Here is a 13302-nt window from a genome sequence, read left to right on the forward strand (position 1 = left end):
GGCGGGGTCTTGGAAGCAGAGGCGCGGAGAGGGAGGGGCTGAAGGAGGCCAGGCCCAGGGAAGATGGAGAGACAGGCGTGTAGGAGGAGCTACGATGGAGGGGCGAGGCTGAAGCCTGTAAAAGGCGGCGCAGCCTTAGGCAAAAAGGGCGAGGCCGGGGCGGGGTCTGAGACTAGGGCGGAGCCTGAGGCCGGGGCGGGGTCTGAGGCTGGGGGCGGAGCCTGAGGTTGAAGGCGCTAAGACCCCAAGGCCGGGAGTGGGACGAGGGCGGAAAAGCCCGGTGTCCCACCTTCCCCTCTGCCGCCAAGCCCTCTCCCCTCACTTCCGGCCCCCGCTTCCGATCCTGGTGGCCCGGGACCTTCTGAGGAGCGGCCTAACATCCCGAGGGAGCTTCCCGCCGCTCCTCGGCCCGCGCTCCGGGCGCCCCACCCTCAGGATGTGTTACCTAAGTGCGCGGTCACCGTCGCCGTCACAGGCAGCCTCAACCCCGCCCCCGGCCAGCCCCCCGTCCCTCCGGCCTTCTTCCCCCGCACCTGCCAGCACGCTCCCGGGGCCCGCAGGTGCGGAAGACCGCGAAATTCCACGCCCCGCGGACACCCGCCAGCTCCTGTGACAAGAAAGGGAGGCGCGGTCGGGCGGAGCTCCGGGGCAGATGTGTCAGGTGCGTGCGACCTCTGGTGGCACCGAGCGGGCTCGCCGGTCCTCCCACGGGGCAGGCTTCGCTCCAGCGCTGTGGGGAACCCAGTGTCCTCCACTGGGGCCACCTGGAAGAGTCCTTGTCTAGAATCCGCAACGCCTTTAGAGCAGTGGTTCTCAACCTTCCTAATTCCGCGACCCTTTACAGCAGCTCCTCATGTTGTGATGACCCCTAACCATAACATTATTTTCGTTGCTGCTGTTATGAGTCATAAATATCTGGGTTTTGAGGGTCTTAGGCGACCCCTGTGAAACACAGGTTGAGAACTGCCGTTCTAGAGGAAGGCTCCCGGCGTCTTTTTTTTTTTTAAATATTTATTTATTATGTATACAATATTCTGTCTGTGTGTATGCCTGAAGGCCAGAAGAGGGCACCAGACCTCATTAAAGATGGTTGTGAGCCACCATGTGGTTGCTGGGAATTGAACTCAGGACCTTTGGAAGAGCAGGCCATGCTCTTAACCTCTGAGCCATCTCTCCAGCCCCTCCCGGCGTCTTTGAAAGGCCACCACGGTAGAAAGTCAGCTGATTGTTCTTGAATGGTGTTAAATCTGAAGCAAGAAGTGAATTGTAGGGGACTTGTTCATTACAGGTTCTCCGCGTGTTCATTTCCACTTTTCGGGTTTGCTTCAGTTGAAGTTATTTCCACGAAGTTTACTTTTATTACAGAAGTTGCTGAAGATTACAGGTTTGACAGAGTCCACAGACCCTCGCAGGCAGAAAGCAAGCCCCTGATTTTTGGGCATCCATGTTTCCTTTCCTATCTAAGGCAAAGTCATTGTAGTGATAACTAAGATAGTTTCCAAAACCAAATGCACCCTCATCTTCCATTTATCTGTTTACTCTCCAGACTGCCTAAATTTATGCGAGAAGCATGGAGGTAATTCACGGCAGGGGCCACTGCTGCAGGGATCTTGAAGGAGCTGACATCCTGTCAGACACCTTGTACTCTAACCAGCTGCACACTCCGCTCGAAATAACTACTCGCCCAACCGCTTCAGAAAACAGGTAAAACAAAAATCAGGAAAATGCAAAAGAAAGATTTCATTACATTAGTGACTTTATAACACACAAGCACTTCAGCTCTCCCGTTTATCATATGGAAAAGAAAAGGAAACAAGACTAAACTTTACATGGTTAATCAGTTAAAATTGGAGTATATTGCTGTATCCGTCTGCTGGGCGGTGGTAGCGCACACCTTTAATCCCAGCACTCGGGGAGGCAGAGGCAGGCAGATCTGTGTGAGTTCAAGGCCAGCCTGGTGTACAGTGTGGGTTCCAGAGCAAGTACCAAAACTACAAAGAAACCCTGTCTTAAAAAACCAAAAAAAAAAAAAACATAAAAATTTTCATCCTAGAAGTGTATGTGTGTGCGCGTGGTGTGTGCGCATACATGCAGTGATTGAACTGAGACCTTATGCCTGCTAGGCAAACTGTACCACTAAACTACACCTCCAGCTCTGTTCTAGAATTCTAGAATGGTCCCTTCTTCACTTGGAGATCAATCTGTTTATTGTGGTGTCCACCAGTAGTGTATTCACCAACACCTTCTGCCCAGAAAGACTCCCGGAATCTGTCACCAACAATGGCTGCTGTGTAAGCCCGGCGCTGGATGCTGGGCTGTAACTCTGTCGCTGCTCATGACAGCCAAGGCAGTGAGCACCTATACGGTATAGGCAGATACGGAATCTCTGGCCTGGCTTTCTTCTGCTTGACTTACTGGAATCATTTCGAGAGGAAGAATAAGTTAGTTTTTAATTGCCTTGTGTAGCTGTGCTCTCGCTTTGCGCGTTTCTAATTTCGCTTGGCCAAATCCCTAAAACTTCTTTCTGAGTAGAGACTAGGTGATGGCTCTGCTGGTGTGCCTACCACACGAGCCTGAAGATGTGAGTTTGATCCTCAGCACTTACATAAAAAAGCCATGTGCAGCAGTGAGAACCTGTTAGCCCAGTGCTGGGGAGGCAGAGACAGGATCCCCGGGATCCCTGGGGCTTGAGAACCAGCTCGTCAAGTAAAATCAGAAAGCACCAGGTTCAGTGAGAAACCCTGTCTCAAAAGTAAAGGAGAGAGTGACTGAGGAAGGCAGTTAATGTCACTTTCTGGCCTCATACATTTGCACAGAAACATATACAAGCTTTTTTTAAAAAAAAAAAAAATTACTCTTAGGAAATTATCACAGGAAAACAAGTGATTATCCCTAGGCCAGGAGCACTTCGCCATTTTAAAGTTTCTCCAGTCTCCCTAAGGGTCTCTTTCTCAGCCCCAACCCTGGTTCTTCCAGACTGTGCTCTTACATTTAGGTTCTTGTCATCTTGATCAGACTTCATGGATCTATTTCTATTTATTTTTTTTTTTTTTAGTTTTTCGAGACAGGGTTTCTCTGTAGCTTTGGAGCCTGTCCTGGAACTAGCTCTTGTAGCCCGGCTCTATTTCAATTTATAAACGTGTTCTTTGCAAAAGATAAAGGGGGGCTGGAGAGATGGCTCAGGGTTAAGAGTATTTGCAGCTCACAGAGGATCCAGGTTTGGTTGCTAGTTCACAGCCTTCTGTAACTCCAGCTGCTTGGAGTCTGATGCCCTCTTCTGATCTCTTCAAGCACCAGGCACACATGTGGTATGCATACATGCAGGAAAATATACTCTTATTTATAATATGTAAATAAATGTTTGACATGATCAGTGTTTTCTAAATTTGAGAAAATCCAGTGCTCATATGGTCAGCTATCCATAAAATATGAGAGGCCATTTAAGCACTGTCTGAGAACAACCATCCCTGGCTTCTGTAGTCTCCAGACAGAAAACCAGGATGACCATGTGTTCTTACAGCCCTGCCTGCTAATGCCTTCATAAGAAGCCCCAAGCAGCTTAGGAAAGATTCTCTTCCCCTCACCGTTCTGAGATGCTCTGACAGTGTCACCAGACAAGAGCAGCATCTTTACTCTGTCATACCTGAGATTTGCTTCAAGACAAGTTCTGTGTCAGTGGCTCGCAACCCAAACCCAAAGCAAAACAATAGGAAGCAAAAAACCCCTGCCTTCCAGGAGATCACTCTTCCTGATGGTAAAGATACATCCTGTCCTTGGTGTATATTAGCTTTCAGAAACTTAGTTTTCTAGGCATAGAGAAAGGCACACCCTTGCCAAGTGTGACAGGTTTTGAGTTCTATGATCATAATATACAATTACTTCCTTATACCAGCCTACTTCCTTCTTCTCGTAGTGGGCAAGGCAGTCAGACAGTACATTAAAATCACCTAAGGATAATCATCAGCTTATCCCTGTATTTTAAGCCTTTGGGAGGCTAAGACAGAAGAACTATTGAACTAAGATTATTGCTGTGAATTTAAGGACATCCTGGGCTATATAGTTAGTTCCAGGCCAACCTGGGATACCAAGTAAGACCCTGTCTTCAAAAAAAAAAAATCCTCTGAGAAGCTTCGTAAAAATATACATTTCCAGGCTTAACCTATACATATTCTGACACACTAAGTTGGAGGGGCATCAGAAGAACCTGAGGAAGACTGGGTTTGCAGAAAGCACTGTAAACAGTAAGAGAACCAGAAATAGGGTTCTGGCTTACCCAATGATCAAGGAACAAGCTAATCTTTATATCTGTGCCTCACTTTATTCACTTGGGTGCTCCAGAGCAATTATAGTAGCCACTGTTTTATAATAACCTCATTTGTTCTCCTTTGAGAATGTTAAGTAACTTAAGAGACACTGTATTCTGTTTTCTCCATTGAAAGTTCAGAGACTAGGAATAGTTCAGTGGCAGAATTCTTGCTAGCATGTATGAGGCTCTAGGTTCAATTTCCAGTGCACACACATACACAAACGCATGCACACACTCACACACACACTGAATAAGTGTACTTGTGACTGAGACAGCACCTAGAATCACTAGCCCTATCTCCTCTTCCCAGTCAACTGACTACTTGTTCTGTAACTCATCAGTCAAAGAAATATATCAATTTCTTTTTGAAGAATTGATTAGGATTTCAGTATAGGTTAACATTTTACTTCTAGGTTTATTGCCTTTTGATTCTTGAAACACACACACACAGAGAGAGAGAGAGAGAGAGAGAGAGAGAGAGAGATTAGTTCTCTGCCGCCTTAAAAAACAATTAAAATTTGTGTGAGCTGTCTTGTAACTGTGCCTTCCAATCATTACTAGTCAAATTGAGCCCTCTAATTTGGGGATTGATACTCAAGATTCTTCGTAGTGACTTTAATAGGTTTTGGTCCATCCATAACCCTCCCTAAAACAAAGTAAACAATTAACTTCATGATTATTCTCTTTGTTAAGGAGAGGTGTTTTATTTGAAATAATTATTTCATCCTAAAACATTAGCTTACATTTCTATACAGTGTTATGAATACTAATACTACAGGATGAGGGTTAAGTAGACTTGAGTATTTAAAATAAAAAGAAACATGCTGGGTGTGGTGGTTCCCAGCTGTTAATCCCAGCACTCAGTAGACTAAGGCAGTTGAACTGCCATGAGTTCCTTGCCAGCTGTGCCAGAGAGAAAGACTGCAAGGGGTTGAAAGGGTAAAAGGTGAGTTAGGCATTACCTCTTCATATATATATATATATATATATATATATATATATATTTCAATTTTGCAACTTCACTGGGTGCTAGTACACATGATTGATTAACATTTTTTGGCTCATCTTCTGGAACAATGTATTTTACTAGGGCCAGATATTGAGAAATTGACTCATTTATGATTTAAATGTAACTTTACAAACTTAAAAATTAAAGCTTAGCTTGTCATTAATCACAAGTGTTTAATATTTTTCACTTGTCATGTCCCCTAAACTATGTGCGTTGATCATAGTCAGAGCTGGAAGCTGATTGCCAGGACCCCACAGCAACAGTCACCAAGCTTTCCTAAACTGGTTTGTGTAGAGCTTAGGACATGCTGTCTGTAACAAACCACACAAAATACTTTGTTCTTTACAGTTTCATCATACTTACTCTGCTCTGCTGTGGAGGGTGAAGGCAGCCTCAGAACAGTCATACATAAATGAAAGGCAGTATTCCAGTCAAATACTAGTTGCATAACGGTTAGTAGGTCCATAATTTAGTAGTTGTTTATCTAGCACTTTTATATGATATTCAGTTCCATCTGTAAGACAGTCCTGTGTTAATTCTCCATTGTACTTAGCAGTTACTATTGGGGAGGGGTCCTCTAAGGCATGTATTGTGCTGGAAGAAGTACCCAGCAGCTCGTGCCTCTCTGAGCTACGCTTCCAGGACTCTGACTGCCTCCCCTCTACTCACTGGAGAGTCCACAGGACTGAGGAGCCCAGAGAAGACTCTTCTGCCCTCCTCTCATACTTTCCTTCTCACCATGGCCCTCTAACACTATACCCGCAAATTCCTGACCCCTAGACCAGCTCTAAATAGAGAAACGCAAAACCATTTTTATGGTCCATGCAATCAACTAAGTTCTACTCAGGTCTTTACAAATCTCCCAAACTTATCCCAAAATATTCTTAGTATGGCGTAGTGCTTTTAAGCCTCTGACTTGAGACTTAGGCTGTTTCTGTTCATCAACATATTGACCCACACAGAGAACTCAGTCCCTCAGTTCCCCTAGTCATTCCTCAGTTCCCTCCAGAGGACCATTGCTGCACAGCATTTGCTAACCTAGGGACCCCACTGAACTTTTGGGAACCAAGTAATGACTTGACAGTACTAGCACCGTCCCTTCACAAGGCTCCAAGTCTCTCAGCAGACGGTGCCAGGAACATCCAAATGCAAAGGAGCAAGTTTGACCCTTACCTTATACCATACATAAAATTTACTCATATGACTCAGAAACAGGTGTAAAGCAAGTCCTAAAACTACAAAACTCATGGAGGGACAGCAGGAGTGAGTCTTTGGTTTTGGAGTTGCTGCATATTTATATGTACATCCTAATTATCAACAAAAGTAAAAATAAACTGAACTTCATCAAAATTAGAAACTTTGGCCGGGAGGTGGTAACGCACGCCTTTAACCCCAGCACTTGGGAAGCAGAGGTAGGTGGATCTCTGTGAATCAAGGCCAACCTGGTCTAAAAGAGCTAGTTCCAGGACAGGCTTCAAAGCTACAGAGAAACCCTGTCAAAAAAAAAATTTAGAAACTTTGATATTTCAAAAGATACTCTCAAGTAAGTGAGAAGAAAGCATACAGAACAGGGGGGCATATTTGCTTAGTTCGGCCAATAAAAGACTTCTTCCTGGAACTTAAAAAGAACTTGTAACTAAGAAATAAAGTTTAAAAACACAAAATCAAATAGACGTTTTCCAAAGAAGAAATAGAAACAGGAAGTACTGTTGTCATTAAGAGAATACAAAACAAAATTACAGTGACATACTCCTTTAGTTCCATCAAAATGGCTATAATTCTTTTTCAAACACACATGACAAATGCTAAGCCCTTGTACCAATCTTCCAGGAGTGTATAATGAATCATCTGCTATAGAATAGCCCAGCAGTTTCCCAAGAAATTAAATTCAAATTCACATAAGATCCAGCTATCTAATACATTCTTTGGTAGTATTCTCTAGAAAATTAAATCAAGTACTCAAAAACACTAATATTTAGTACAACAATATTAATAAGAGTCAAATATCTTACCAACTGATGAATGGTTGAGCAAAATGGAATATCCATTGGCAGACTGTTGTGCAGCCATTAGAGGAATGAAGTCCTGGTTCATGTTATATTAAACATCAACTTTGAAAGCGTTATGTTTTGAATGATAGAAGCCAACACAAGACTACATAGTATATGGTTCTGTCTATATGAAGTGTCAGAAACAGATAAGTCTAAAAGAAAGTAGATGCTTGGGGTGGGATAAAGGTGGGGTCCTTAGTATAGCACAGCCAAAGAACACAGGGCTTCTTCTTGAGGTCATGAAAATATAAAATTGACTCTGGTGGCTGCTGTACACACTCGTGAGTCAACTAAAACTGTTAAATTCTATGGTATGTGAATTTCATCTCAAGCTTTTTTTTTCTTTTTACAAAATAAATACATTTGTGAGAAGGGCTAACCGCTAACCTCATTCCTTTAACAGTCAGAGTGTATCATAATTTTAGAATTCTATATTCTGAAAACATGACCTAGACTGGTAATGATGTGAAAGGGATTTAAGATACAGCCGAGCAGTGTCAGAGGTCTGTCATTTCTCACAGGTATCAGGAGCTGCGGGAATCATGGCCACACTGCAGGCTTCCATGGGGAGCTGAAAGGGAATATGGTGGCATTATTCCAGTTGCTCTTCCTGAAGAACACAGGCCAAAATGCAAGCCTCCCCGTGTCATGGGCAAAGGACATCAGCATTATGGATTTGGAGGAGAGATCTGGCCAAAGTAAGTGACCTTTCCAGCATTCATATTCACAAAAGGTCTGCATTAACCATTTCTCGTTTTCCTTGTTAGTTCTTAACATATCTGATTCTGGACTTCTTTTACTCTTTATGAATACACAAACAGAAAAACTAGTTCTGTGCTTCCCAGTTGTGAAGTCAGTGGTAAGTCTGTAGTTTTGTCTTATGTTGCTGCCGTTTGAGATATTAAAGTATTCTGATTAGAAATTCTGATTAATTCCTCACTTATGTAAAACCAAATGAAGGCTGGAGCAGTGTCTCAGAAGCTAAGAGCCCTGGCTACTCTTCCAGAGGACCTGGGTTCACTTCTCATACCCACGTGACAGCTCACAATCATCTGTAACTACAGTTCTGGGAGATCTGGCATTCTTTTCTGGACTACACAGATATTATACATGCATAATGTGCAGATATACATGCAGGCACATACAACTGTATACATAAAATAAAAATGAAAACTAAATGTGATAAAAAGCAGAAGGAGGAGATTAAGTTAAAAATGTTTTTGCTGGGCTGGAGAGATGGTTCAATGGTTAAGAGCTTTGCCTGCTCTTCCAAAGGTCCTGAGTTCAGTTCCCAGCAACCACATGTACTCACAACTATCTGTAATGAGACTTGGTGTCCTCTTCTGGCCTGCACGAATACATGCTGGCAGAACACTGGATACATAATAAATAAATAAATCTTTAAAAAAAATGTTTTTGCTTGAACAAAAAAGCTCACTCCGATTTGTACATGTGTTCTTGGTTTGAGAATCTGTTTTCTAGTTTGTTGACTATATTTATTAAAGTATTTGAACCTGAAGGACACTATTTTCAGACTGATTTTTTCCCCATGTGTCTGGGGTAGGATGCATAAAAGTCAGAGGACAACTTGAAAGTTAGTTCTCTTCTGCTATGTGGATTCCAGGAATTGGCCAGGCTTGGCAGCAGGCACCTTTACCCACTGAACTAACAGGCCAGCCTATATTTTCAGGTAATGAACTGTAAAGTCATTCCTTCAGCAAGAGTATTCAAAGCACAAAACTAAAGGAGCCTGGACCTGGTGGCAAGGCATGTAATCCAAGCTGACTTAGAGACCGAGGCAGGATGATCAGAAATTCAGGGCCTGAGCAACTTAATAAGAAAGACCCTGCCTCAAAATGGAACATAAAAAAAAAAAAAGAAAGAAAAAAGGACTCAAGATATAGTCCAATGTTCAGTGGTGAAAAATCTGCCTAGCATGCACAAGGTTCTAGGTTAAAAAGGGAGAGGCAAGCAGCAATTTAGCAAATTAAATTAAATCCCTCATTATTTGGTAATGGTTATTATATTTGCTAAAGGTTATTATGTTTACCTGGAATGGAATCCATAAAATCATGGCACAGCACCCACTTCTTTTCCTGCCTTATCTAACACTCCCAGTTGCCTGGTTTACTAACAGTCTAGGTAACTAGCTTCTTGCTGTTCTAAAGCATGTGAAAGAAATAAATTAGGGAAGATAAACTCCAGCTAGACAATGAAATGTCAATAACAGGGCCGTGTGCAGCCAGTGACCTTCTGTAAGCATCAACAAATAGAGCAAGGCCCTGCAGAGACTCAGCACACATTACAGGTAGTGAGGACCTCATGCTGTAACACTTGTTCAACAGACTTTCTTTAAGGACTCCACTCTCAGAGAAGCTCTTAACCATGCTATAGTTGGTTATGCCTTTGGAAACTCTAGGTTATCTCTCTTTCCTTGAGCTAGACATTGCAAATCTGTAGAACAGGGATTTGACCCCAGGTTTGTTTGATGCTAAAACCCCAAGTGCATCCACCTGTGCATTTTATTGATTCACCCATTTACTCCCTATCTGTTCTTTCACATGCACATAGCAAGTATTGGCTTAGCAACCGGGTACAGCTCTTTGAGGAATACACAGCTGTGGTCCCCAACATTTGTATGTTAAATGTGCACAATATGCCTAACATAGTGGCACACACCTTTAATCCCAGCACTAGGGAGGCAGAGGCAGGCGGATCTCTGAGTTAAAGGCCAGCCTGGTCTACAAATCAAGTTCCAGCACACAGAAACCCTATCTCAAAAAAAAAAAGTGTGCTAAAGGAGAGCCAAAAAGACTAGTTTCAAACATTCCGAGCAATCCAGTTTAAATGAAGAGGTCCCTCATTCTGGCTAGACACAGCCCTAAGACCCTGGAGAGGGAGCACTATTCCTGCTAGAATCATCACTTTTCCCTGACCCCAAGTCTGGGTTAATATATCAGTTTTTCTAGTGTCCTTTTATGTCAATGTTGTCATTTTAGCATACTTTTCTCTTGAAAACATCTTTCTGACAGTCTTCTGGCACACTGCAGATACCTTGGCAAACAACTGTAGAATATGATTTATCTTCTGTAACAAAGACTTTTTTCTTACAGTACTTTTCTTTCTCTCTAAAAACAGTCTTTTATACAAAATATTTTCCAGCTCTTTGATGGGTCAAACCTCAATTATTTCATAAAAATATTACTCTTGAAACCACATGTCACCTTCCCTGGGTGGGGAGGGCATTTCAGTTGGGGTTCTGGGATGCCACAACTCACCCCCTCCTTGTAGGGATATATGCTGGTTATTTTTTGTCAACTTAACACCTGTGAGGGGGAACTCCAGTTAGTAATTGTTTCTATCCAGTTGGCCTGTGAGAGTGAGTAAGCATTTCATTGATTCATGATTGATGTGGGATGGCCCAACCCATTGGGCAGTATCACTCTAGACAGGTTGTCCAGGATTATATAAGAAAGCAGGGTGGGGAGATGGCTCAGTGTTTAAGAACACTGACTGATCTTCCAGAGGATCTGGGTTCAATTCTCAGCACCCACATGACAGCTCACAATTGTCTATAACTCCAGTTCCTCAGCAAAAGACCAATACATATAAAATAAAAACAAATAAATTTTTTTAAAAAGCCGAGCATGAACCAGGGAGAGCAAAACAGCACTCCTCTTCTGTGGTCTGTGGTCTCTGCCTCACTTCCTCCCTCAGGGTTCTTGCTTGAGCTCCTCCCCTGACTTCCATTAATGATGAATTTGAATTTATGAAGTAATAAAGCCTTCTTCTCCAAAGAGAATTTGGTCAGTATTTATCACAGCAACAGACAGTAAACTAGGAGGATAGGGTAGGCTCCTTCTTCCTTCACTAACTCTACAGGTACCTGCTCCTTAGAGAAATGACATGGTGAGATTATCTGAACAAAACAGAAAGAGCAAAGCTAAAGAAAGGGTAGCCCTCTGCAGAGCAAGGCATGCCATGGGAGACACCATTGCTTTCCCAGCTCTTCCTGACAGGACTATATCTAAGGAAAACTCTTTAAAGGTATTATCAACAATATTCACCCAACCACAGTATGCAAGCTTCAGAAGTTCTAAGTGGGGTCAGTTATCCCCCATTTTATCCATTCACTGAGTAAATAAAACCAACAGAGTAATAAAAAGGTATGGTCTTGTTTTCACTCTCATAAATAAGTTTATACAAGTGGCAAAACTGTTCATTTCTCTATAAAAAAGTAAGTAGATTCTTCACTAAACTACTGTCAAATGATAAAAAGCTATTAAGTAGATCTGTAGTACTCTGTGTACTGGGGGTTTCTGTCCTGCCCAGTTCCCACAGTTGTTAAGTCCCAAAGAAATCACACAGAGGTCTACATTAACTATAAACTGATTGGCCCATTAGCTCAGGCTTCTTATTAACTCTTATAACTTACATTAGCCCATTATTCTTGTTTATGTTAGCCACATGGCTCAGTACCTTTTTCAGCAAGGCAGTCACATCTTACTTCTTCTGTGGCTGGGCAAGGACTGCAGAGGAATGGGCTTCCTCCTTCCCAGAATTCTCCTGTTCTCATTGACCTGTCTCTACTTCCTGTCTGGTTGTCCCGCCTATACTTCCTGCCTGGCTACTGGCCAATCAGCGTTTATTTAAAATATGATTGACAGAACAGAGACCATTGTCCCATAGTGGTCTTTCTTTAATGGTAATGGTGGTGGTACATAAAAGTCAATGGGACCACATGAAGCAAAACTTCTAATGTCTAAAAGATAAAACAGATGCAAAATTTATCACCTGACAAGAACCAAACAATAATAATAAAAAAAATCTTATGCTATTAATAGGAGCCAACTAAGGAAAGAAACTTCTATGTAATTCATTCCAGGCTGTAACTTAATGTCTTCCAGGAAGCATTTTGAGTCAAGCAGTTCTTTGCCCCATAGACAGCTTAGTTTCCTTGGCTCTTAACCTCTACACAACCACTAGCTGTAACAAGTGGAATAAAGTCACCACTATTCACTCCCATGCTTTTCCTGAAAGAGGAAATGGGGGGCAATATTGCATGCATTATATCTAATCCCAGCCCTACATTCCAGATACACGTAAAGCAAGGTGATCCCAACAAAACCTGCAGTTCTCCAGTTTGAAGAAAAGAGAGCGAAAATCATATTAGCAAGGGGAAAACCTAGAGAGGTCAAAGGGCTAACAGTGATTCCTGTAGAGTCCAACAGACATCTGAATAGATTTGCTTGTTATCTGAGGTTTCTGACCCGCCCGATCCTGCAGCCATTTGTCCCAAAGAAACACACAGAGGTCTACTACATTAATTATAAACTGGTTGGCCTATTAGCTCAGGCTTCTTATTAACTCATAACTTATATTAGCCCATAATTCTTGTCTGTGTTAGCCATGTGGCTTGGTACCTTTATCAGTGAGGCAGTCTCATCTTGCTTCTTCTGTGGCTGGGTCACAACTGCAGACTGAACTTTCCTCTTCCCAGAATTTTCCTGTTCTTGTTGCTCTGCCTATACTTCCTGCCTGGCTACTGGCCAATTAGAGTTTTATTAAAATACAAGTGACAAATCTTTACAAAGTACAAGACCATTGTTCCACAACATTTGCTGCTCACAAAACCCCTTTGGGTTCTTCCCTCTCATGCTGCACCATGGGTACATGAGTATGATGTTGAGGTGTGTGAGCTATAGGACCTTTATTTTGCTTACTTTCCATGTTTGGAACTTGCTTCCGGGCAAGATAAAATACAGGGTGCCCACGTGTGCCCTAAGTTCCACCAATCACCCACTTCTGCACTAGACTTTGATTTGCCAGGCAAGTAGTAACTATCCTTGGTGATGAGATCACTGGGGCAATAAAGGGTGGATTCAGAAGACATTGGGTGGCCACAGTGAACACTGAGCTCATATGAAAACATTACC

At 42.7% G+C, this 13302-nt stretch overlaps 1 protein-coding gene across 4 annotated transcripts in view; it reads left to right on the plus strand.

The window, feature by feature from the left end:
* The first annotated feature begins 501 nt into the window (after positions 1-501).
* Positions 502-13302, plus strand: part of CUNH7orf31 (chromosome unknown C7orf31 homolog) — a 32790-nt gene continuing 19989 nt past the window's right edge. For 2 of the 4 annotated variants that reach the window (XM_041640686.1, XM_041640687.1), the window contains exons 1-3: positions 503-661; positions 1547-1704; positions 7888-8064. In XM_041640686.1, the coding sequence (XP_041496620.1) occupies positions 1571-1704; positions 7888-8064 (311 nt within the window). In that variant the 5' untranslated portion in view covers positions 503-661; positions 1547-1570. Of the gene's footprint in view, positions 662-1546; positions 1705-7887; positions 8065-13302 lie in introns of all 4 variants that reach the window. The other 2 variants (XM_041640685.1, XM_041640688.1) reach the window with 2 other exon arrangements.

Source organism: Microtus oregoni, unplaced genomic scaffold (genome assembly GCF_018167655.1).
Source record: "Microtus oregoni isolate MIOR12 unplaced genomic scaffold, Mior012 000064F_ref0000363, whole genome shotgun sequence".
In the NCBI taxonomy this organism is placed as follows: Eukaryota; Metazoa; Chordata; class Mammalia; order Rodentia; family Cricetidae; genus Microtus; species Microtus oregoni.